This window comes from Haemorhous mexicanus, chromosome 4, assembly GCF_027477595.1.
Source record: "Haemorhous mexicanus isolate bHaeMex1 chromosome 4, bHaeMex1.pri, whole genome shotgun sequence".
Classification (NCBI taxonomy): domain Eukaryota; kingdom Metazoa; phylum Chordata; class Aves; order Passeriformes; family Fringillidae; genus Haemorhous; species Haemorhous mexicanus.
The window spans coordinates 49,294,139-49,317,912 of NC_082344.1; the positions used below are offsets into that span (position 1 = coordinate 49,294,139).

The 23,774-nt window shown below is 40.9% G+C and overlaps 1 protein-coding gene across 5 annotated transcripts in view; it reads left to right on the plus strand.

Moving 5' to 3' along the window:
• The window catches only part of DLC1 (DLC1 Rho GTPase activating protein), a 216,539-nt gene extending 193,388 nt beyond the window's left edge, over positions 1 to 23,151 (plus strand). For all 5 annotated transcript variants that reach the window (XM_059844764.1, XM_059844765.1, XM_059844767.1 and 2 more), the window contains 12 exons: positions 930 to 1,011; positions 7,866 to 7,929; positions 10,696 to 12,122; positions 13,202 to 13,378; positions 15,295 to 15,454; positions 15,696 to 15,894; positions 17,811 to 18,024; positions 18,430 to 18,544; positions 19,425 to 19,646; positions 20,090 to 20,307; positions 20,468 to 20,641; positions 21,171 to 23,151. In XM_059844764.1, the coding sequence (XP_059700747.1) occupies positions 930 to 1,011; positions 7,866 to 7,929; positions 10,696 to 12,122; positions 13,202 to 13,378; positions 15,295 to 15,454; positions 15,696 to 15,894; positions 17,811 to 18,024; positions 18,430 to 18,544; positions 19,425 to 19,646; positions 20,090 to 20,307; positions 20,468 to 20,641; positions 21,171 to 21,291 (3,173 nt within the window). In that variant the 3' untranslated portion in view covers positions 21,292 to 23,151. The remainder of the gene's footprint in view (positions 1 to 929; positions 1,012 to 7,865; positions 7,930 to 10,695; positions 12,123 to 13,201; positions 13,379 to 15,294; positions 15,455 to 15,695; positions 15,895 to 17,810; positions 18,025 to 18,429; positions 18,545 to 19,424; positions 19,647 to 20,089; positions 20,308 to 20,467; positions 20,642 to 21,170) is intronic.
• Positions 23,152 to 23,774: the final 623 nt, after the last annotated feature.

Sequence of the window (23,774 nt, forward strand, 5' to 3'; positions counted from 1 at the left end):
CTGTTAATATAGAAAATACCTTTATAGAAATTATTATCAGTCTTAATTATTTTCCTAATTTCTTAATTCTATTCCTCATTTCAGTTTGTTCTTCCCAGTCTATAGAAATTTAAAAATTCATAGACAATTACTTGGATCAGGAAAATTGTGTGCAACTGCAGCAGTCTGCTCAGTGATTGACCTTGTATTTCTGTGCACCCTGAAAAACCAGCAGCTTTGGGTGGGAGTTTTAGCTGTGCAAGGAATGCCAGATCAAGACCTGTATGACAGTCAGGAATCTGTGGAGTACAGTAGATGATATATATGTGTTTGGTGCTTCAGAGCTGTAGTAAATTTTCAGCTCTCTGCCAACATTGTTTCCTCCCCCTCACTCTCCCAGTTGTTTACCTAAATAATCTCCTAAGGAAAGGAGGCAGTATGGTGTCCAGGCAGCTTGGCTTGCTTTCGTTTCAAGCCATATCTCATTAATTAAACAGTGTCAAATTGCTTGATTAATGGCTAAGGAGAGTCAGGGCTTCTTTTTTCATTCTTTCACAGAGTTTTGGCATTTACTGGCCTTTTTTATTTAATGTGAGATATTAGTATTTTTGTGGAGATTGCATATTTATTTTAAATAAATCTAGCCTTAATTAGTTTACACTTCTTATGTCTGATAGGGAAGCTTGCATTTGCCTTTTTCCATCTCCCATTGTTTCATCTCTGCTTTATTAATTTTTCCTCTATTCTGTGTATGAACTCTCAGTTATCAAGGCTGCATGTCAAAACTTTGTAGATGAAAAGGAAGCACCTCTGTCAGTTGAGGTGATAGCATGTGTTTACCTAAGCACCGATCACTGGCATCTTGATGTGCTCAGCTGCAGGCAGCTGGTTGTTTGAAATCACTGGGAGTAAACCTCACTTTGATTTTTGATCTGTTTCTTTTCCTGCAGATCTCCTTTTTCCAATTGACATTGCTCTAGTCAAGCGAGAGCATGACTTTCTGGACAGAGATGCTATTGAGGCGTTATGCAGGTAGGTGAATAAAAATCACACTGCATTTTGAAACAAAACCCTTCCTGTGTAATAGAAAGTACCTGGGAAAAGCACAAGCAAAAAAAGCACACAAAAGTATATGGTTTTCATTAAAATACTTTATTGGGTTAAGTAATGTTTGGGGATTTTATTTAAAAGAAAGTTGGGAGAAGAGTGACAGGAATCTTTGTGAAAGGGATTTCATAGGCGTATTTTTTTTATTATTCCCCTTTGTTTGCTTTCTTTCCTAATTCCCAAGTTAGGCATGTGAAAGCAGAACTGTGCTGGCTATAGCCATCAGCACGTACAACTGCAGCACCAATTCCCACACAGGAACTGGGTTTTGGAAGCAGTATCAGCAAAGCAATGCCTTGCACTCCATCACTCTCCTTTCTTACCTTGGTGGACAGCTGTGTATACAAACAAAATGCTGTGTGTATAAACAAAGTGCTCTATGTACAAACCCTCATGCTGGCCTCAGTGCATTGCTCTGTAACATGGGTATGGCTGAAAGGGATAATGTAAGGGAATCTATTAGTTTATCACTAATCCAAAGACAGTTCTGCCCTCAGCCACATGCTCACATTAACTCATCTTTGTTGTTTATGGGCTCCTTCCACAAACCAGTTCAACTGGCTCACCCCACAGAAAGGGTCTTGATAGTCCTTTTCTGGGTTAGTAAATTAAATCTGTGAAAAACCATAATGAAATTCACAGTAGGTGCGAAGAGTGGGGCAGGACCCCACAGCCAGCTGCAGAAGGAGGAGAAGGGATAGGTAGAGAAAGAGAGGAAGCAAGACTTGTTAGTGTGTGGCAGGGTGTTTTTTACAGAACTACAGCCTCAGCATTACCAGTTTGGTCATAAAAGCAATCACAATGGCCCCATCTGACATCATCTAACATTAATCCATCCATCCGTTACCTCCTCTAGTGTGAGTCCACAATCTTAAATGGCAAAAGAAAAAAAAACTTTACCTTCTCATATCTCCTCTTACCTAGAAATAAGTGCAGTTTTATGGTTCTGTCCTTCAGTATGGCAGCTTTCCAAACTGCCTGCAAAATGAATGCTTTTGGATACTGCATGCATGGTGTGTGCAACTCTAAATGTCAGTAATTCTAATGAATTACAAAACCCTTTTAAGAACAGCTTTAAGTTTATAGTGTTCTAATGCCATCACTGCCATACTTGGAAGGGAAAGAGGGGGACTGGAATTTAAAGTTCTTCAGAAATATTTACAGCACCTTCATACTAAGAAAACAGATTTGTTGTCCAGTCATTAGGAAGGGAGAAATCTCATTAATGTTAAATTTATGCAAGATGTGCCTTACTCAAATGTGGAACACCTATTCCATCAGTATTTAAATATGATGCATTCGTCTACTTATTTGTGTGCTCTGGAACTTGTGAAGTCATTGGACAGAAAGTACAGCAATGCAAATAAATGCTTATTCCCAGAAGCATGGTCTTACCTCGCCAGGAAAACAAAATACAGTCAGGCCAGCATGTTTTGCTTTTGGTGCTCTCCTCCAAGAATACTTTTTAACCTGGGATTAATTAATTATACAGGGGAAAAAACGTAGTGGATTGTTTCTCACTGATGAAAATAGCACTATGCGCTCCGTATCTCCATGAGACAAAGATTTTAAAGGTTGAGCTGTATCATTCTGAAGCCTGGGGCTTATACATCAGAATTATCTTTTACAAAATAACTTTAAAACTGACACTGAAGTATATCCAGAATCATTCAGATCCCACCTCAAAATAAAATTGAAGTAATTCAGTTAACTATCTCAGATGTCTGGATCTGGCCTTTTACCATGTGTTTTAGCCAAAAGCAGTACATTATCACAACATTTCCACCTTTCGATTTTTTTTTCCACACCTCCGTGTTTAATTTTGCAAAGCTCATTAAAAACTGTGGAGAAGCACATAGTTTGGAATGCTGCCTTTCTGCCTGCAGTCTGGGTTTATTTTGACTCATGCCACAGTCAGTGTGTAAACAGTAAAGGGGTTTACTCAGTAAAGGCTTTGAGCAGTTTCACAACTGTAAGTCTATCGCTGTTTCTTGACTGAAAATCAGAATACTTTGGGGGTTATTTGCTCTTTAAGCACAGAGCTAAGTGAACATTGTACACAGTGGATGGTAACAAAATAGTAAGAGGTCTGTGTTGAGATTCTTCTTTTCTGTGTAACAGCCATTGTTTCCCAGAAGTTCTAATTACCTTGTTCTGATAACTGTATGTGAAACAATTGTTTTAAAAACACTTTAGAAATCACAGTGGCAGGGATTTCTTCTTTTAGTTTGAAGCATTTTAAATGATAGTTTTACATCTGAACAGCATTGTTAATTATTATTTAATTATCTTATTAATGTCAGCAGGAAAATTCAGTTAACTTTAACCCACCCCATTATGTTTTCTAAGGAAAATTTCCAAGTGAAAATTGGGTTGAGACTTGAACTACAGAGATAGTATATGGCACTCAGTAAGAGATGGCTACGAAATGTCATTTAGCAAGCTTACCGTGAAATGTAGGGTTAAAAATGTAAGAGTGATGACTGTATTTTAATTTTCTTGGATGGTTTCTTTAGTGACTGTGCAAACCAATGCTGGCCTTGGTTTTATAAAATGTTGTGTAGATTAATGACTGGGAATTTATCTCCAGTGGATAACTGGATGCATCATGTGCTGATGAAACTAAGTACTGAAACATGCTTGTCCTAGAGGTTGTTGCTAAGTACAAAATACATAGCAAGCCATGATGGAAATCCTTTTAAATCTCCTTATGCATGGCTAGGAATCTGTTTCACTATATATGCAAGAGGTTTCTTAAATCTTTTATCGTCAGGACTTCTTATCCAAGAAACTGGTGCAATGCATTCACTGTTTGTATCATTTGGTCTGTGGAGAGCTGACCTCCTTTGCAGAAGAACATGCAGACAAAGCCCAGGAACCAAAGCAGAGGCTGTCCACTGAGACAAGAAGGCCCTTGTATGTCAGTTAGTTGCAAGTCCATGGAGCTGGACTTTGCTCTATAATCAGAATTATGAATTTAAGTCAATCAAGAAAATATTTTAAACTTTAAAGCTAGAACACACAGTTCTTCAAATTCAGAATCGTAATTTAATATGCATAAATCCAGTATTCTGCATTGCTGCTATTTTATTTGGGTATTTGGGGTGAGAACTTCTTTTGATGAGAAAACAATTGCCTGGTGTTACACCCAACATAGAACTGACTAGTACCTAGTTTAAAAAAAGGCTTCACATCATAAACCCACATTTTAATTAGAAGTTAGCTGTTCACACTACAGTTTTTCATAGTGAGTATCTTGTTCAGGCTGCCTCTCTTTAGAGAAGTTCAGGCTGAACTAGTTTGGCCATTTCTAAGACTAATAAAAATGCATCATTTGCTCATTTCTGATGGAAGCTCCAGTGCCCCATGTTTTGGGTGCAGCAGGTTCAGGCTGCCTAATGGCCGCTAAGGGCTGATACGGACTGACTTGGTGTCTAGGATGGAGAGGCAGGTCCTGCTGCCTTGGTCACCCTCAGGAGGAAGGGGTTTGCAGAGCTGGGGTGAAAGAGAATGAGAACTGAGGTAGGAGTCCATGGGGAGTGAGGAAAAGTGATGTCTTGGAGGTAGAATGCTCCATGGGAGTAGGATAGCATCTGAATGGGAAGGTGTATAGAGAGGGCTGACTCAAAGACATTTCTCTAAATGATGGGAAGAAATATTACCTTGTCACCCAGACAGTCATCTAGAGAGTGGCCAGGCATAGTTGGAGTGGAGACTGAGCCAGCCAGGCAGTGAAAGTGGCTGTAACTGCTGTCTGCAGCAATCCTGCCCCGTCCCTCCATCTCCCATCTGGGCTTCAGGAAGGTGTCACTGAGACAGGTTTGGGCAGAGCAAGACGGACCTAAAGAATGAGGCAGGTCTGCTGACTGTCAGTAAGGAAATGATAAGTGAACTTATACCTGGGAGTGGAGTTAACAAAGGAGAAGGTCCAGACTCAGAAGAGGAAACTGTGGTTTATTAACTGGCATCAAATTTATGAGATCTGTAGAAAATGGATATGTGCTTAGAGGCTTAAAAAGTGCAGAGCATATGTGAAGGTTAATGACAGTTTTATGGGTAAATCTCATCTTAACAAACCAAACTGTAAGGTTAGATTTTAAGACAGTGTTTGGAAGGCAGTTTTGCATATTGTACTGTATTTTCAGTGGTGTGTAGTTCAAGGACCTTGGCACTCCTGAATCTGAGCAGAAGTTGAAGCAGGATGTGTGATGTGTGTAATGGAAGTTGCAGACCTGATACAATTGCTGCAGAGCATTTAAATTTTAAAAAGGAAACTGGTTTTGAGATACATCCATGTCAAATATGTAACAGAGACTTTATTTGCCTCACTGCTATTGAATTTAACCTCACTCATTGGAGGTTACTTTATCTTGCCTTTGTACTAATTTTTGTGAGGTGTGTGCCAGGAATTTTTTTTTTAAATACCCTCTATGAAAATAAGGGTCTTTGCTCTACCCTTTCCACCTATTTCAAGGGTTTTAGTGGAGTAGGAGAGAAGTCTGGGATTGTAATCTTTGTGATATCAGAGATTGTCTTTATTAGTGGTCAGACAGGCTGGAGCTAGATAAAGCCTGATCCAGGGATTCAGTGGTGACTTCTCTCTGCATAAGTCAAAGGTTGCAACACTGTGAAATTTGTAAATTATTACACAATATAGAACTGAAACCAGTTTAATATTTCCTGGTCTTGAAGTCCAGGACCTTGAGAGGAGAATGTGTTTATAGCAGAGAGGGAGGCAGCTTTCTGATTCTTGTGTGGCCTCTTGAAAAAAACCAAACAGTTTTGTGTCTAGCATGTAGATGGGACATTCACCCTTCACCCGGACCATAAATACAATTCCTCTGAAATCACTGGACTTGTGCATGTACCCACCAGCTGCAGCCTGCAGGACTGAGCCTTTTGCCTTCCAAATTCAGAGCAAAGATGAAATCTGGATAAAAAAGAGAGATCTGGGTAACTTTTCTAACCTGCCACTGCCCTGCTATTTGACCCATGGCAATTCTTCCTGTTTCTCTTCTTCTCTGCTGTGTTGTGGCTGGGTCTAATTATAGATCAAACTGCCTTTTCTTTTTAGCTCCATGACCTGCAGAGAAAGCATCAGTAGCAGCTTTCCCATTTTCTTTGATGGCTTCAGGATCAAGCCCTTTGTAAATACCATCTGCAACCAATCCTGTGCATAAAAGGCAAGGGAAAAGAGAAGAAACTAGTAATTCTCCCTGTGCACACATTTCTGCATCCAAGTACAAGTTTCATGAATCTGAGAAAATTAATTTGAAGCAATAGGGCATGTCAGCATTTCTTTTCTCTTTTAGTTTTTCAAAACTGCAGATACAGGCTCTTCTTTGCACTTTGCTGAAGTGAATTTTTATGTGAAAATTACACAACTTCCTTTGCAATGAATTAGGCTTTTTAAAGCTCAGCTTTGCTTCTGTTGAATTTGGGCTGTGGTCCAGTTTAATGAAAGGGGCAGCCCTACTCCTGTGCCTCCTCCCTGCACACACTACTCTACATGCAGCTCAGGGCACTGGCCCAGGGGAAATTCAACTCCAAGAAATATTGAAAGATTGGTTTTCAGCTCAGTTAGTCTCCTCGTCCAACCCACAGTACAGCCTCATGAGCAGAAGTATTGACACAGGACTAAACTATCACTTCCATGAAGCTGCTGCTTCAGTTTTTCTGCCTTCTGTGTTGTGCCCATCCTGTTTCTTCCTTTTGCCTTGCCATAGCACTGGCAGTTCTCTAACCACACCTTACCAGTACAGATTTTAGTTGAACCATGTCCTTGGAACAGGTCTTGGGAAGGTGGAGAAGGGCAGGAGACCATGACAGCCTGCACTTAGCTGAACCTAACCTGCCTTGGAGCTGTGTCACAAATAGCACCAGCTTTTGCTGTTTTTTAAGTTGCTTGAGCTCAGTCCTGCACTCTGAGTGACTCGGGAAGAGAGGAGAAGAAAGATTTTTGTTGTTGTTGTTTTAGGGATACCTACCAGATGACCAGATTAGCTCACTGAGAAATAGAGGAATGCTCATATGTATTCATACAGTACTTCAAGATACATATTCAGACTGCTGTCACATTTTACAGAGAGGCTGGTTAGCTATTGCTGCTGCAGCAATTTTTTTTTTTTTTTATTTTAGTCCTTCTAAAAATATTTTTATATATAAAAGAAACTTTCAGTTTAGGAAGCAGAAATTGGGTCTGTGTTCTGGTTGAGTTTTTTTTTTGAACTGACGAGTGGTCTTGTCCCAGGACTGTATTGAAAATAATCATTGTCCAAAAGCAAAATAGGCATCTAGTAAGTGGAAAATAAGTTTTCATCTGGGAAGTTTCAGCTTATAAAGTACAATTTTAAAGCAGCATGCTTTTTTTAATATAGTCACATGTTTACAGTGTTAAACTGGAAGACTTTTCTGTTATTTTTAGTCTGTCAAGGTTGAGTGTTTCAGGGTTCAGATGTCTGCTATTTAGAACAAATGTAATGATTACAATTTGTAGGATGTGATGTACTTCTCAATTTAGTCCAAGTTTCCATTAACTTCTCTTTACTTTGGTTCAGGTAATTGTAAGAAATAGTCGTCCTTCTCTCCCTCTGAAGTTAGAGTACAGCCAATGTAATGGGTTAATAGTTAAGTAAATTAGGGCTCTAATTGAAACTCTGCTTGTGGCTATTTGTATGCAGAGCAGTTTGGGGACAGCCTTCACAAAAGCTTTGAACTGGAATAGCCTATGTCAAAACACTGGAGTATTCTCTTAATATGGTTTTCTTTGCTCTTTGCAGGCGCTTAAATACTTTAAACAAATGTGCAGTGATGAAGCTAGAAATTAGTCCCCACAGGAAAAGGGTAAGTTCATTTAATTCTTCTGTTACAGCATTATGTGTTAATAAAACTGAAGAAAAGAAAACATCTAGCAGATTGTTTAGCTTTGGTTTAGGATTACACCTGAGTAGAACCTGGCAAGGACACAGCAAAAAAGTAAAAAATCTGCTTACATCTCTTTTTGTGTTCTCGCTGAGTGAAAAGTGCAAGGCTTGGCAGTGGGTAAGGGTTGTCTAGCAAACTTTTCCCTGGGATCCTGCTTGCAGTGTGAAAGGCACTGGACTTCTCTGCCAGCGAGGTTGTTGGTATTGATGCCTATTGCCTGCCTCAGGCAGGATTTTATAGAGCAGGCTTGATGGCCACAGTGAGCTGACCTTAATGTTAGACCATCGTCTTGGACATCATCTTCAGTTTTGGTTCTCTGCCATCACATTGGAGTTGTATTATTTTACTGTGGTGTAGATAGGGTCAGTTAGACTGTGCTTGGCCTGCAAAGGAAAGAATTAGGCGCATTGGTCCTTTCCAGTATGTTTTCAGAATACAACAGTTACCTTTTCAGAAAGTTTACATGTTTCCAGGGAGCTCAGCAGGAATTAAAAGTGTTTCCTGAATCTTCAGGATTCCTGTGGAGCAGGGTGAGAAATAAGAGAGCATCTACTGTAATTTTAGTAAAGTAGTACCAACTTGTTAATGAAGTACCACTCAATAGCTGTCTTGAAACTGTGTGTGTGTCCTAGGAGGGATCAGTAATTGATACCGTCCCCTGGGATATGACAACTGCAGATAAAGATGACTGAGTTAAAGCAATACAATGCTGCCCTACCCCTAACAAGAATGCATACAAATGCTCTGAGGTTGTTTACCAGGAATTAATCCCCTCTTTCCCTATCTGTTTGAGGTATGTTAGAAAGAGCATCCAAGCTCCAGAAGATAACACTCTGAGGGAGCATATGTAGGAACTCCTTAAAAGTAGGGGTAGACAGATGGATTGCCATTTATGACCACCAGAAGATTTCTCATCCTTTTTCCTGAACCTTGTTAACAGTGGAATGATCAGTGTTGATATTAGAGGTCAGACCAGACCTGACTTGTTGGTCCAAACCTCAGATCTTCCAGAGTCTGGATGTTAGCATTTGTTTCAGTCCTTCCTGAATTTCATTTACCACCCCTGTTCTGGCAGATGGACTTGGGGCCTATTCCCTTTTGTTATTGATGTCAATAAAATCAATACTTAGCTTTTAAAGCTTTTTAACACTAGGGAAGAATTCTGCTGAGAGAAACATGTTTCTTTATGTTTCCACTGACTTCTTTGCAAATTAAAATTACTTACTTTTTTTCTTCTAATCAATCTCATTCACCCCCAAACCATCATTATTACCCACTGGCAGATTCAGATTACTTTTTTCCTGCAGAAAACTTTAATAAGTAAGCCAGAATTCTTGGGTTTTCATCTGAGTTGTGGACAAAAGTAGTTTTCAGTAGTTGGGAGGCAGAGGAAATGGTGCTTGCTCTGTGTCTCATGTGTGTTTGGTCAGAAGAAATAAATACAGTATTCCACTTCTTTTCCTGAGCTGATGAACTGTCCTATAAAAAGAAAAAAGTAAAAGTAGGAGATTATCAGGATCTGAAGTATGCATACATAAACTACTTGAAATATGAATAATTTATTTGTTTTTCAAAGAATGAATGTTTGTAGTCTTGGCACACAAATAGTTACAGTTTGGGACATGCATCTGTGTTTGTTTTTAAATTAAAGCAAGTTAAATAAATGAAGTGAAATTCATAGAACTGGGTTGCAATTAGTGTTTCTTACTCTAAACACCAAAGATTATTTTGTGGTTTCATGGTGTCATATTAAAATATCTTCGTTGGTTTTACTCCTCCAACATGAAACTTTCCATATATTTGGAAGACCAAATAGGTCAGGATCATTCCCTTTCAGTATTTAGATGAAAAGATTGTAGGCGTAATTGATGTATGTGTAATTGTACTCTAAGCATTACTCATACATCAGACATGTTATTTACAATTTACTTACGTGCTACACTGTCAGTGAGCTCTTGCTGCTCACTGTCTACGAGTGTTAAAGTTTGCCTGAAGCTAGACTGAAGTAGAGAATTCACAGAACATTCTTAAAATGTTAGCTGCTAGCCTGTGGGAGGAAGAGTGGACCAGGTAAGAGCCTGGAGCCATCACACTCTAGCAGTGCAGGAGCTTCTTTTGCTGTCTCATTAGTCACAGTGAGGAGGCTGTTCAGAGTTCCCAAATGGGTAAGGAATTAAGCCACTAAAATTCAGAATGTATGAGAAACATCTCATAATTGCAAAGAGGAGTATAAACATATAGCCACTATCAACAGAGTGTAGCTTTGGAGAGAGTCCAGAGGGACCCCAACCCCTGACTGACTCCAGTTTAAAATGTTATGCATGCCAGGAATTTCCATTGATGTGAGGGCTGTCCACTGTGACCAATTAATTAAGTCTATGGATACTAGAGTTTTTTTAAAATAGAACAATTTAAAGTAGATTGTACTGTTTGTTTCTTTTTATGAACAGCATACCTTTTGCATTTAAAAACAGTTAAAATATATTGCCTGTACCATGTTATCAGTTCCCATGACAGGCTTTATGGCCTAATCTTCCTCTCCCTGAATTAAAAGACTGTTTTCACTTTAAACTCAGTGAGAACAAGGTCATGCTTAAAGCAGTTTAGTGGAAATTGTATTTAAATGCAACCACCTTTGCAGTTTGAGAAGTTTGCAAGCAATACTTTCAGGGTTCTTCTTTGCAGAGTGAAGATTCAGATGAAGATGAACCTTGTGCAATAAGTGGCAAGTGGACTTTTCAGAGGGACAGCAAGAGGTGGTCGAGGCTTGAAGAGTTTGATGTCTTCCCTCCAAAACCGGACTTGAACATCCCGTCCCCAGAAGCTCCTCACCTGACGAACGCAGCAAGCCGGGAGAGCGTGCTCACGGACCTCAGCGAACGCCAGGAGGTGGCTTCTATTCTGAGCATCAGCAGCACCAGCAGCCACCAGCCAACCCTGCAGAGCGAGGCGTCTACCACCAGGACAAACTCGGTAGTGAGCGTCTGTTCATCGAGCAATTTTGTAGCCAACGATGACTCATTCAGCAGCCTGCCCTCACCCAGGGAACTGAATAGCTTCAGCTTCAACACAAAAGCCAACGAGAAGAATGCCAAGTCCAAAACAAAGAGCCTGCTGAAGAGAATGGAGAGTCTTAAAATCAAGAGTTCTCACCATGGCAAGAGCAAAGCTCCTTCAAAGCTTGGCCTGATTATTAGCGGGCCAATCCTGCAGGAGGGCATGGATGAAGATAAACTGAAACAACTGAACTGCGTGGAGATTTCCACCCTCAATGGCAATCACATCAACTTCCCTATGGTACGAAAGAGGAGCGTCTCCAATTCCACCCAGACCAGCAGCAGCAGTAGTCAGTCTGAGACGAGCAGTGCTGTCAGCACGCCCAGTCCTGTCACACGAACACGCAGCCTCAGTGCCTACAATAAAAGGGTGGGCATGTACCTGGAAGGCTTTGACCCCTTCAATCAGTCAACGTTCAGCGATGTGATGGAGCAGAACTTCAAGAACCGGAGCAGTTTTGCAGAAGACACCGTGTTTTTTATCCCTGAGGATCATAAGCCTGGCACTTTTCCCAAAGCGCTCTCCAATGGCAACTTCTCCCCTACAGAAAACAGCACCTCTGTGAACTGGAGGACAGGGAGTTTCCATGGACACGGCCACCTCACCCTGCAGAGGGAGAACAGTGGTGACAGCTCCAAAGAGCTGGGCATGGGAAAAAGGCGCAACTCCTCCAGTTCAATGAGCAGCCGCCTGAGTATTTACGACAATGTGCCAGGTTCAATCCTGTATTCCAGTACGAGCGACCTGGCCGACCTCGAAAATGAAGATATATTCCCAGAACTAGACGACATCCTATACCATGTCAAAGGGATGCAGAGAATAGTGAACCAGTGGTCAGAGAAGTTCTCAGATGAAGGGGATTCTGACTCAGCACTCGACTCCATCTCCCCATGTCCTTCCTCTCCAAAGCAGATTCACCTTGATGTAGATAATGATCGAAGAACACCAAGCGACCTCGACAGTACAGGGAATTCACTGAATGAAACGGAAGAGCCCACAGGGATCCAGGACAGGAGAGACTCTGGGGTTGGTGCATCGCTGACACGTTCCAGCAGGTGAGATCACAAGCATTAGCACTTGGGCTGGCCTGGGGATGTCCCCTCCAGCCCAAGCAGCTCTGTAGTAGCTGCACCACACTTACTTAAGGTGCAGTAGAAGCTGTGGCTGTTCAAGCACACGTGTGCTGTTCCATTGTGTCCCAAAACCATTATGGGCAAGAGAAATGTTTGGGCAAAACTTTGTGGTTCCTACAGTTCACAGGTTCAGCCTGAGTTGTCATTGAAAAAGCAATGTTAGCACAGTTTTGGGACATAATAATTCTTCAGACTGAAATGGTGCATGGGAGGAAAGGGCCATCAAGTAGGATTAAACACTTTTTAAGTTGGCTAGGAGAACCAAGAATAAGTATGTTCTGGTTTGTGTCAGTGTGTATTAAAAGCTTTGACTTTTAGACTGTTTCAAAAAATTGCATTTTTCAGTAGCAGGCTGTTTCTAATAGCATGCTGGGGTACTAAATCTGTGGGGAAAACAAGGCTTGATTACTTTCTCTTGGTCACTGTAGCACAGTGGGAGACTGGGAGAGTTCCAGTGGCCTCCAGATTCTGCTGGGAGTTTTACCATGACACTATTTTGTATTGTGAGCAGAGCAAGGATTTTAGTTCTTTCTAGCTTTGTTTCCAGTTTTCTTTTAAAAGTAATGCAAATCATTTAGTCATCTACAGCTGTTTGTATAAACTTAATGGGACTTATAAAAGCACAGAGTTCCCATTTGATATGTCTTAAAAATTCAGGCCATTTTTTCTTAATGGAGGTTTTTGATTCCCACTGCCCTAATACTGAAAGGACTTTGGGAGAAGAGTGTTGGAGCCCTTGGAGGATATCTGCTAGGACAAGGTTGTGTAGCTAGCAGTGAGCTGTAGGTCCGCTCAGAGTGCACATTCCCATGTGAAGCACCTGCCCATGCTGCATCACGCCAGGTGAGGCAGAGACGCCGCTGCTGGTGCCTGTGCAATCTCAGAAGAATGCAGCCGCCAAGGGCGGGGATCTCAGCAGTGCATTCGCGTTAATTCCTGCACATGCCTTGCAGAGACATTTCAGTAACCTGCCCTTTCTCTGTCTTGCATCTTCTCCACAGGCACAAGCTAAGGTGGCACAGCTTCCAGAGTTCCCACCGGCCCAGCCTCAGCTCAGCATCACTGCAGATCAACTGCCAGTCCGTGGCACAGATGAACCTGCTGCAGAAGTACTCTCTCCTGAAGCTGACTGCTCTCCTGGAGAAGTACACACCTTCCAACAAGCATGGTTTCAGCTGGTAAGGACACAGTGCTGTGTATAGAGAGCCTGACAGTGCGAGCATGACAGTTGTGCCTGTCCCAGGCAAGGTTTGGAAAGATGTAATGCATCCGTCCAATCGCTCCTTTTCCATATTTGCACTTCTTCCTGTAGCCTGTGCTGACAGTGATTTACGGTTTCTAAGATGGGGCTAAAATCACCAACCCTTTACGTAAGTGTAATTATATTAGGCTTCAGAGATGTCTTTATGGGGACATGTGAGAAAAGCAAAGCAGTGAAGTACAGACCAGCTTTCAGAAGAGGAACATGTTCAGTATCTGTAGCAGAAGAAGGACTACTTGTGTATTGAGGCAGTTAGCAAGCAGTGGCACAAATTGCAACCAGTCGTAGTAGGCTCACATTTCCTCAGTTATTCTTAAATATTTGCATTATTTCCTTTTCATTATTATGTAATTAAATTTCTCTTGATTCTAGTATCTGGTGGTAATAGCCAAAATTTTGTTTTCCCTTTCTAAGGCACTATAAATCAATTAGCAAAAGAGATGGAGAGAAGAAGAAAGGTTGGGAGAACCATGGAGTTTTTTGTAGGCAGCAGTTTCTGGTGTGGCCAAATGTTTGTAACCCAGTTGAATTTTTTTTTTTTTTTTTTTTTTGTCAGAAGAATGAAATAGAAAGCTCTTTTATTATTGTATCTGCAGTACAGCCTGTGTAACCTTCAGGATGCAAAGGACGTAAATAAAATTTTTCTTGTCCCTACCACAGGCCAGCCTCCTCCCTTCCCCAGGAGTCATAGAGAGTATTTAGCTTCAGCATCAAAGTACCTCCTGTTCAAAGGCTGTTATTATGTCAGTCTTTCTAAATACAGAAGTTGTTTGTTCTGAAAGACAGAAATAAGTATTGACCAGTTATCCCTGCATGCTTCAGATTCTCAGTGGAGATCGCAATGTGTTTTTTCACATTCCATTGGCATGTTTTCTGACAAAGCAAGTATTATTCATACATGTATCAATAATGCCCTAAACTTAACTATATGGCAATACAAATCGGGCTGTTTTACTGCGTAACAGATTAGTCAGCTGTAAATCCAATGCACTGTTTTTATAGCTGTACTGTAGGTTGAAATGTTAAATGTCTCCCTGTTTTCAGTGCTACTGTGTCCTATTAGTTGTTACACTGGACATTAGCTTTCCTCCCTGTTTAGGAAAATGACCTCAATATTTTCACATTTTAGTGCCTTTTTTTTTTCCCTTTATAAAACCAATACTCTGGGGGACACAGAGGTAAATCATTCTTTTGTGTTTAGTAACTTTTTCCTTGGAGTCATAAGCAGATGGAAAGGCCTCTCAATGAAACTGGAGTGGGAGGTGGGGGTAACAAAAGTCACTGGCTGACAAGGAGGGGGGTCCCTCAAAGGGGTTGTTTATAGAGCTGAAGTTTTTAGCTGACAAACTCAAATGTATTACATCAGTTTCCTGCTGTTCTGCACACTGGTGGGTGGTGGACCCAGTTTGAGGACTTTGCAGAACAAGTAGTTGACATACAAAAGCTCATTGTTCAAATGCCCATCTTTCCTGAAACCTAAAGAAGCAGTGTTATAAGGGGTCACTGACCGCCAGATTTATTTTGACTCTTTTGCAATTCAATCTGGCCCCTGCAGTTTTACCCTTTAGCTTTTGTCCTCCTAATATTGATGGAGTAGCACCACATTAATACTGAGAGGCAGCATACTGCCCCAAATGTCAAGCCTTTCTCTTAGAGAAACTCTTGTTTTCTTTCCTCTCACCCTTTCCAGCCCTGAGTGGATTAACTAATTTATACTGTCATGTTACTAAAAGTGTTTCACTTATTTTCACTTACTTTTTGAATTACTGGAAATACAGACGATAAATAATCAACAGAGGTTTAATTTAATGTGTCATTCCCTTTGTTAAATAGGGCAGTACCAAAGTTTATGAAAAGAATAAAGGTGCCAGATTATAAAGACCGAAATGTGTTTGGAGTACCGCTGCAAGTGAATGTGCAGCGCACGGGGCAGCCTCTTCCCCAGAGCATTCAGCAAGCCATGAGGTACCTCCGCAACCACTGTCTGGATCAGGTGTGTTTTGTTATTCTCTTATTCCCCGTGCATGCACCACCCAAAGCCCAGCTTTCCATTCCTTTTTATTGTTCCTGCGTCAGACTGAAAAAGTAGACTCAACACGAGACAAAATAGATAATTAATGCGTGGAAAGCTTTCCACAAAATTAGAGCCCATATGTAAGAAGCTAAAGAGCATGCTTACATTTCAGATTTTCTAGATTCCTTATAAATGTATTTACTTTTATATGTGTATTTAGGTTGGACTGTTTAGGAAATCTGGAGTGAAATCAAGAATTCAGGCTTTGCGTCAGATGAATGAGAGTTCCACAGACAGTGTCAACTACGAAGGCCAGTCTGCCTATGATGTAGCAGACATGTTAAAGCAATTCTTCCGTGATCTCCCTGAGCCTCTCATGACCAACAAACTCTCCGAGACCTTCTTACAGATATACCAGTGTGAGTAGTGAGATTCTGCAGCAGATAACAGGAGGTCATTTGTGTAGCAAGGGTGGAACTTTGTAACACTGCTGTCCTGGGCGCTACACGCGTTTCTTATGTCGGTGGGTCTTTGCCCTTCTCCAGTAACTGTTAAAGTTCAGGCCGCCTCTGAGGAATGGATTTGTTTTGTATTGTAGTTTTATAAAAATTTATAGTATAAGTTCTTTTAATTTCACCTTTCTCTCTAGTTCAGGAATAAATATAAATCCTTCATCGCCTGCTCTAAATTTTCTTCTCTTCTTTGAGCATACTTGATATTATGGTTTGAAAAAAAGCCACATCTAATGTGGCTAAATAGACAAGCAGAGCAAACACTGTATGAGCAGGGTTTGGGGCTTTTGAGGGGATTGGCAAAGCTACCAAAAATTTTTAACTTCTTATAGTTGATTTTCTGCTATCCTTCCCCTCAGCTGTTTAAAAACAACCTTTAAGTGGTAAGCTTTTCTGTTACTGACTTGTAGCTACTTTGCAGATAAGTACCATTAAGTTTTCAGAGTAAATCACATAAAAAATGCAGTTTATCAATGCTTTTGAAAAGAAATAAATACAAAAAGGTTACAGGAATTTCTGTCAGAGCTCCATAGGTGGAGATGATGTTTTAAAATATCATCCAGACCATTTTTTTCAGTGCAAGCTTTGTGTGTGTGTGTTTGGATTCCCAGACATGTTTATGGAGAAAATTAATCAGACCCTCTATTTCCATGCATATTAAACAGCAGCTCTGTGGGTTTAGAGCCAAAAAAGTTTAACAGAGCATTGCAGAGTTTCTGTTCCTTTCCTTTTGCAGGTGGTAGGTCTGAGGAATTCCCAGAGGTGGTCGGGAAGTATTATCTCTGTGTAAAGCAAAGAGCCTTAAAACAGCTTTAAATTTTAGTTCCCTGCAAAGGGAAAAATTTCCCTTTGCTTTGGTGCTATGCACCAGGCTGCGCAGTGGAATGCACGTGGCTTAAATGCGCTTTGAGCTGATTGAGAGGAGAGCATGGAAAACAGTTGATTTTTTGCTTAAAACTGCTTTCTAAACTCACTGCTAGCCTTAAAAAGTTGCTGAAGCCCAAAGCAAATACCAATTAAGTATCTGGGTAGCACCATGTGTATTATGAGACATGCAGTGAGGGTGGTAGGCTGCTAATGATGATGTAAATGCTCCAGGACTCAGACTCTGATGTTGTCTTCAGAGGTGGCTTATTGGAAATCCCTTTATAAGAAGCAGATCTGGTCTGGGTTATTTCATTTTTCCTTTCAAGTTTGGAGGAGAAAGCTTTATATAAAGAGACATCAGATCTTTCCAATGGCTGTTTGTTGTTCGTAACCAAGGAGCTGTTTAATGGTATGGGGCTTCACAGCGTGGACTTGCTTTTTCCACCGCATGACTTTGAATGATCTGCTCAATAAAGTAACCCTCTCTGTTCGGTAAAGCACTTTCTGGATGTTTTATGACATCACTGTAGAAAAGGTTTGCTAGCTAATTTATTTAATTTACCTATTCTAAAATGCATTCATGTTTTAAATTTCTTTGCAAGCCAAAGAACCTCTAAATTGGCGGGACTGTTTGCTCGTTCCCTGCCTGAATCCAAGCTTCTGTCCTTTTAGTGCATCTGCGGGAGCATGTAGCTGCTGAAGCTAAATCTAAAATTAACTCTGGCCTAGGCACAGCTTCTTGCTTGCATTTCTTTTGAGGCAGGAAATAGCTGAGGGTAGTTAAACCAGTGGGTTAAAAAACATTCCTTCATGTTTCCTACAAATGGTATGCATCCTGAAGGAAATCACTTCAAACTCGAGTCAAATATTTGAAGCTGGAGTTTGCTTTGGGATGTATTCATGCTGTGTGTGTGGAAAATCAATGGGCTGATGAGAGAATTACTAATATTGTGCAGATGTGCCAAAGGATCAGCGTCTCCAGGCTATCAAGGCTGCCATTATGCTTTTACCTGATGAGAACAGGGAGGTCCTCCAGATTCTTCTCTATTTCCTGAGTGATGTCACAGCTGCAGTGAAGGAAAACCAGATGACACCAACAAACCTGGCTGTCTGCTTAGCACCTTCCCTCTTCCACTTGAACACTCTCAAAAGAGAGAATTCTTCCCCAAGGTATGTTTTTGGGAGCGGGGCTCACTGCTGCTGGTCCCATCGTACAGCTGGCAGCGACGTGCAACAGGCACAGTCTGGGATTGATCCTGCCAGCTGTGATCACCTCAGAGAGCACCAGCTGTAGAACAGTTGTGGGATCTTACCTTTTGCTGGAGATTTGTTTAAATATAAACAAGCTCATAAGAAGGGAAAAAAAAATGTGGGTGGGGGAGGGGTTTCCAAAGAAAAGGCTGAGAAGGAGTAGCAAGAGAAGTTGGCAACACCATGCCAATGTTTGGTACCAGGCAGCCCTGCTCTAAATCACCAGCAGATGTGGGGATCGTACTGTTTTCTTCCCAAACATGTCTCTTGCTCTGCAACAAATAACTGGATTTGTGTATGTGTGTGCTCTTTTCCCCTGTGAAGGGTGATGCAAAGGAAACCAAGCCTGGGCAAACCCGATCAGAAGGACCTAAATGAAAATCTGGCTGCAACCCAAGGGCTAGCTCATATGATTGCTGAATGCAAGAAACTCTTCCAGGTAAAACTCCTGTTTACAAAACTGATGGGTGGGATATTGATTAAGATGCCTTAGATCTGCTGTATAATGAAAAGCTAGGAATGTCTCTTTATTTTAATGATGTTTAACACATGATAAATAGCTTTTTAAAAACCTTTGCTTCCTGATCTCTGTGCATACATGAATTACCAGTGGTGCCAGAAGGGAAGAGATTTGTTTTGTTGGCACTGGTGCTCTCAAGTCAGGAGGCAGTTGTAGGGTTTGGCACATTTTTGCTGCATCCAAGCTCCATTTGGAATACATTTTCAAATTTTTATTGTGCAGCCATGAGGGTCTGTGGACCTCAGCTCTAATTACAAAGCAAGAAGCTATTTCCAGGAATTTCAGTGCTCATTTTGTACTTAAATTCCCAGGAGTTAGCAAGACGGGCCACAAAAGCATCCTGGAACGTAGCACTGTCAAATCATAGGTTGAAGGATCTGTAGGAACTAAAGCATGCTCCCTCTAGGGCCTGTGATGGAGAACCAGACAAGTAGAGTCCTGGTTTTCCTCACTGTCGTCAAATCTTTTCAGAGCCCTCAGCTGAAGACATGCCTGTCTCTTTTCTTGCAGCTGACAGTGTTCCCTTCTTCCTTTAGCTTGCAGGATAAACTGTGCTGTGGGAATGAATCTAGTTGTGTAGTAAAGGCACACCATAAAAGAGAGACTAATCTGAGTTAAATCAAAGTCACAAACCTAATTTTGGCATTTCTTCATATTGAGTGCTTAACCTGGCGGGTACACGTGCCGTCACTTACAAAACTAACACACACACGTCCCTGTGGCTATTGAGCTGCTAGACTAATGCAGTGATCTGGGGAGAGAGCTGCAAGAGGATGATTTCACCCTTGTCACCCCTCAGATACCAGAAGAAATGAGCAGGGGTCGGAACTCGTACACGGAGCAGGACCTGCGTCCCCTCAGCCTGGAGGAGCTCCGGGGCAGCAGCAGCAACACTGAGCCCTCTGACTACCACTGCTACCTCCAGGACTGCGTGGATGACTTGCTCAAGGAGATGAAGGAGAAGTTTAAAGGCTGGGTCAGCTGCTCCACATCAGAGCAAGCAGAGCTGGCATACAAGAAGGTATGCACCCTGCCACTCACACCACAGCTCTGGGTTTTAGCTCACTTGTGACATAGGATGTTACAGAAGGTTCAGTACACGTCTTTGCTTTGCAGATAGGTACTTAAACAAAAATCTTGATCTTGTGATGCACTTGCACACCATATAGAAACACCATATCTTTCAGCTGTAGTGTGCCAATGTACACTGATTTGTGTTCTTCTGTTTATCCAGCCCAGGAATGTTCACTGCATTGAATTTACACGCCTTCACTCACACATGCAAAGCCTTAACAAGCTGAGTCACTATGCAGGCAGTAAGAAAGAAATTCTTCAACCCTGATCTTGTACAGCTCAGAACTACCAGATGGAGAAGTGTTTCAATAAGATTCTTAAAAAATAAACTTTCTTGAAAAAGAAAGTGTAAGGAAGGGTAAAATTAAGGACTCTGCTACTTTTCCTCAGGTGTGTGAAGGTCCCCCACTCCGATTATGGAAAACTACCATTGAAATCTCAGCTACACCAGAGGATGTTTTAAATCGTTTACTTAAAGAGCAGCATCTTTGGGATGAAGATCTTATAGAGTCCAAAGTAATTGAGCCTTTGGATAGCCAGACAGATATATACCAGTATGTCCAGAACAGCATGGCACCTCAGCCAGCCAGGGACTTCGTAGTCTTAAGGTAAGACATTCCTATGTTTATATCCTAACATATGGCAACCTTGCTTATTTCTTTATCATATCTATATCATAGCTATATTGTGCCTAATTTGAATTCTTGTTAGATGCTTGAGTTACTGTTTGTCAAATAAAAGATTTTTGGTTTTCTTCTTTTTTCTTAGGACATGGAGGACAAACTTCCCCAAAGGAGCCTGTGTACTTCTAGCAACCTCAGTGGACCACGACCGGGCTCCTGTGGCAGGTGTTAGAGTCAATGTGCTCCTGTCCAGGTATCTGATTGAGCCCTGCGGGTCAGGAAAATCCAAACTTACCTACATGTGCAGAATTGATTTAAGGTAGGAAATTCCATTTTGTCCTTTGTGTAGTTGTGTAGTTCTCTTGTACAGTTTCAGTGTGGTCAGTGGAAAACTTGGACGGTTCAACAGATGTGAGCTTGGCCAGTAATACACCCTTCCCAAAGGCAAGCACACAGGTCTTTAAGATGTCACAGAAAGCTGGCTTCAGTGCACATCTGGCAGCAATAGTTTGTTGCATTAGAAGTCTCCAGTATGTTCTCCACCATCCCTATTGGTATACAACCCCATCTTTCCTCTAACAGTCATATTGGATGCAAGGACATGTTAATTTTAATACTAAGCTAGTAAAGGGAACCAGATTGTCACCAAACTTTCCATAACTTTTCCTTACTGCAGCAAACTTGTTTTTGAGCAAATCTGTGTACTGGTAGGGTTGAGCTGTGCAGTAAGCAGTACTAAGGAAATTACCTAGTCAGGCATTTAACCAGCTAGATACAGATTTGATTGTGACTAAGGAAATATGTACAAAGTCACTGGTACCATCATTACTTTTTCCTCCACCCAACAGGGGGCACATGCCAGACTGGTACACCAAGTCTTTCGGACACTTGTGTGCATCAGAAGTTGTTAAGATACGAGACTCTTTCAGTCAGCAGAGTCCTGAAAGCAAGGAAGTAAAATCCAGGTGACTACTGAAGAGGAACAGCCATGGGCTCCCCACCTCAGCAACATAGACATTACCCAAAACTGACACCTGCACGCTGCAGACCAGACCTGTGTTCCACCTGCAAGTCGTGTCATGGAGGGATGGCAGCGTGAGAACTTGACTGTGAGCATTGCTATAGGACTGTGGCCATACCATACACTTTAAAGCTGCTTCCTGTCTGTGTAAGGTCTATAGTGTAGGCCTCGACTGGAATACATAGGAGAACTGTGCAAAAAATAAAAATCTTAGAAAAAAAAAATATAATTCCTATTAGATGGTTTGAATTGCTTCTGAGAAGCAAATTTCTTTAAATGCAAAATATATTATGAAATATGGTGAAGGCTCATCATTCCCATGTGAAATACTTAGCTTTATGTACATACTCATGTCATTTTATTTGTAGTGCATTGAGGGACTGGTGTATCCACTGGAATAGTTGGTACTCTTCAATGTGTTCTCACTGAGATAAGCAGAGAAAGGTTTGCACAGAGATTAAAGTGTGAATGAGTGTGTTAATGGTTGAAAGAATAGAAGAAGTTGAATTTGAAATGTGTCTGGTACACTGATAGGCAACCAGAATGGATTTTAGTATGCTGGATACAGTTCAACCTAGAATGAGACTCCCCTGTGGACCAGGAGTAGCCATCCTTCGAATGTGCTAGTTCTGCCTTTTGCTCCGCTCTAAACTTGTTGAAAACCCTAAGCAGATGTTACAATAGGCTTGCTTCAGCTACTGTCCACTCCTTATCCAGATGATCTTTTAGGAGTGATGAGCAATTCTATATCAAATTTAAGTAAATACACTTTCAAGCAACGTAGCAGCTTAGAAATGAAATGTCTGCAATGGTGAGGAGAGCCAATAACATCACTTGTTAAAAAACAAAAATTTCCATTACTTTTACTTCTACCTGCGTTATCTATAGGTGTTTTAATGAGCTTTTATATATTTTATTGTATTCTAATGGCTCAAGAGGAAAAAAGTCAACACTGGAGTTGTGGTGCCAGGAGGTGGCAGGACTCCTGCAGTAGCAGCTGGGGTGACTTGGCTAGAGAGAGTCACACAAACTCTTTCTCTTACTCGTCCCCCCTTTGCCTGTTTTCCTAAAGGCTGCATGTTAACATGAACAGAACCTGCATGTGAGCAGTTTGGGGGGGTTATATTTGGAGGCAGAAAGGAGGGTGCAGTTTTGTCTTCGGTTTTGTTGTGTTTTAAACCCTTTGGGATATTCTCCCCTTCTTGAGAATCAACTTACATGAACTGTAGGAAGTCCTGAGGTCCTCTGGAAAGATGTCTTGCTGTAGGTTTTACTGTAAAGGTAAAGATTTGCTTTCAAGGTGCAGTATTAAGTGATAATTGTATTTTGTGGCTAGAGTATGAATGAGTTGCAAGATGGAATCTTGACTGAGACTTTTTTACCATTGTCAGTATTATTTTAAGCTTTTTTGAAGAAGATTTTTTTTATAAATGTCAAATAATGTAGTACTTCCTGTAACAATGTTCCTCATGAGTAGGAAAACCTTGTATATTCTTCTACATCAAACACTTTTGAATTTGTAAAATTGTATGTTGTACATACCATTCTATTGTAAACATGTATACTTGCCCACAGTGTACTGTCAAACATAGATTAAGCATGATAAAGATTATTTAAAATATACCTGTATTTATACCTCAGATATTCTTTTTGGGTTTTTGTACCTCGAGTATGTTTTCTATTGTAAATGTGCTTTACATGAGTATGATCTACGCGAGAGAAAGGAAAATGTTTAACTTGCTATAGATGTCTGTACAGAATATACTCAATAAGTGCACTATTAAATGTTTAAAATTGGATACTCATAATGAGTTTTATTTTATTTTGCATTGTTCTTTCCACTCTCACACCAAGAGGAGAAGGTGTTTTTCTTAATTCTGGTTCTTTACCTACTACAGCCAACAGCTGAGCCACCCCTGCCCTCTCCCAGGCTGATATTTATAGTATTGGTAAAGGCAGGTACCAAAGTTTTCTTTCTTTCTTCAAAGTTTTTGGAAGACAGGACATCACAATGACAGATAGCTGGACAGAAACATTCCCTAGTCAATTGCTTCATACTTTTATAAAAAGTGAGAAGAAACCTCTGGTTTGCTGTGGTCTTGTAGAAAGGTATGCTTGAATTTAACAGGGTGGAAAACAGCAGTATGCAATGCTGGAAAATAATTCATTGCTTTCCTATCCTCTAAAGAGAGAATGAAGGCATGATGAGTTGTGGAGTCATAGGTTTGCTTCAAAAAATGCAAGTGTAAAAGTCACTGGAGAAAGTTAAAGCACACACAGCAATAAAATGAAGCCAAAGAGGAGGCCAGGAAGATATACAAACAACTGACTAAGGTGAAAAACCAAGCCAAAGACAGCTGTTAATTCAAGCAACTTCTCAAAGTTTTTAAAGTCTTAGCCAACAGAAATACAATTTGGGCATCTGAAGAAG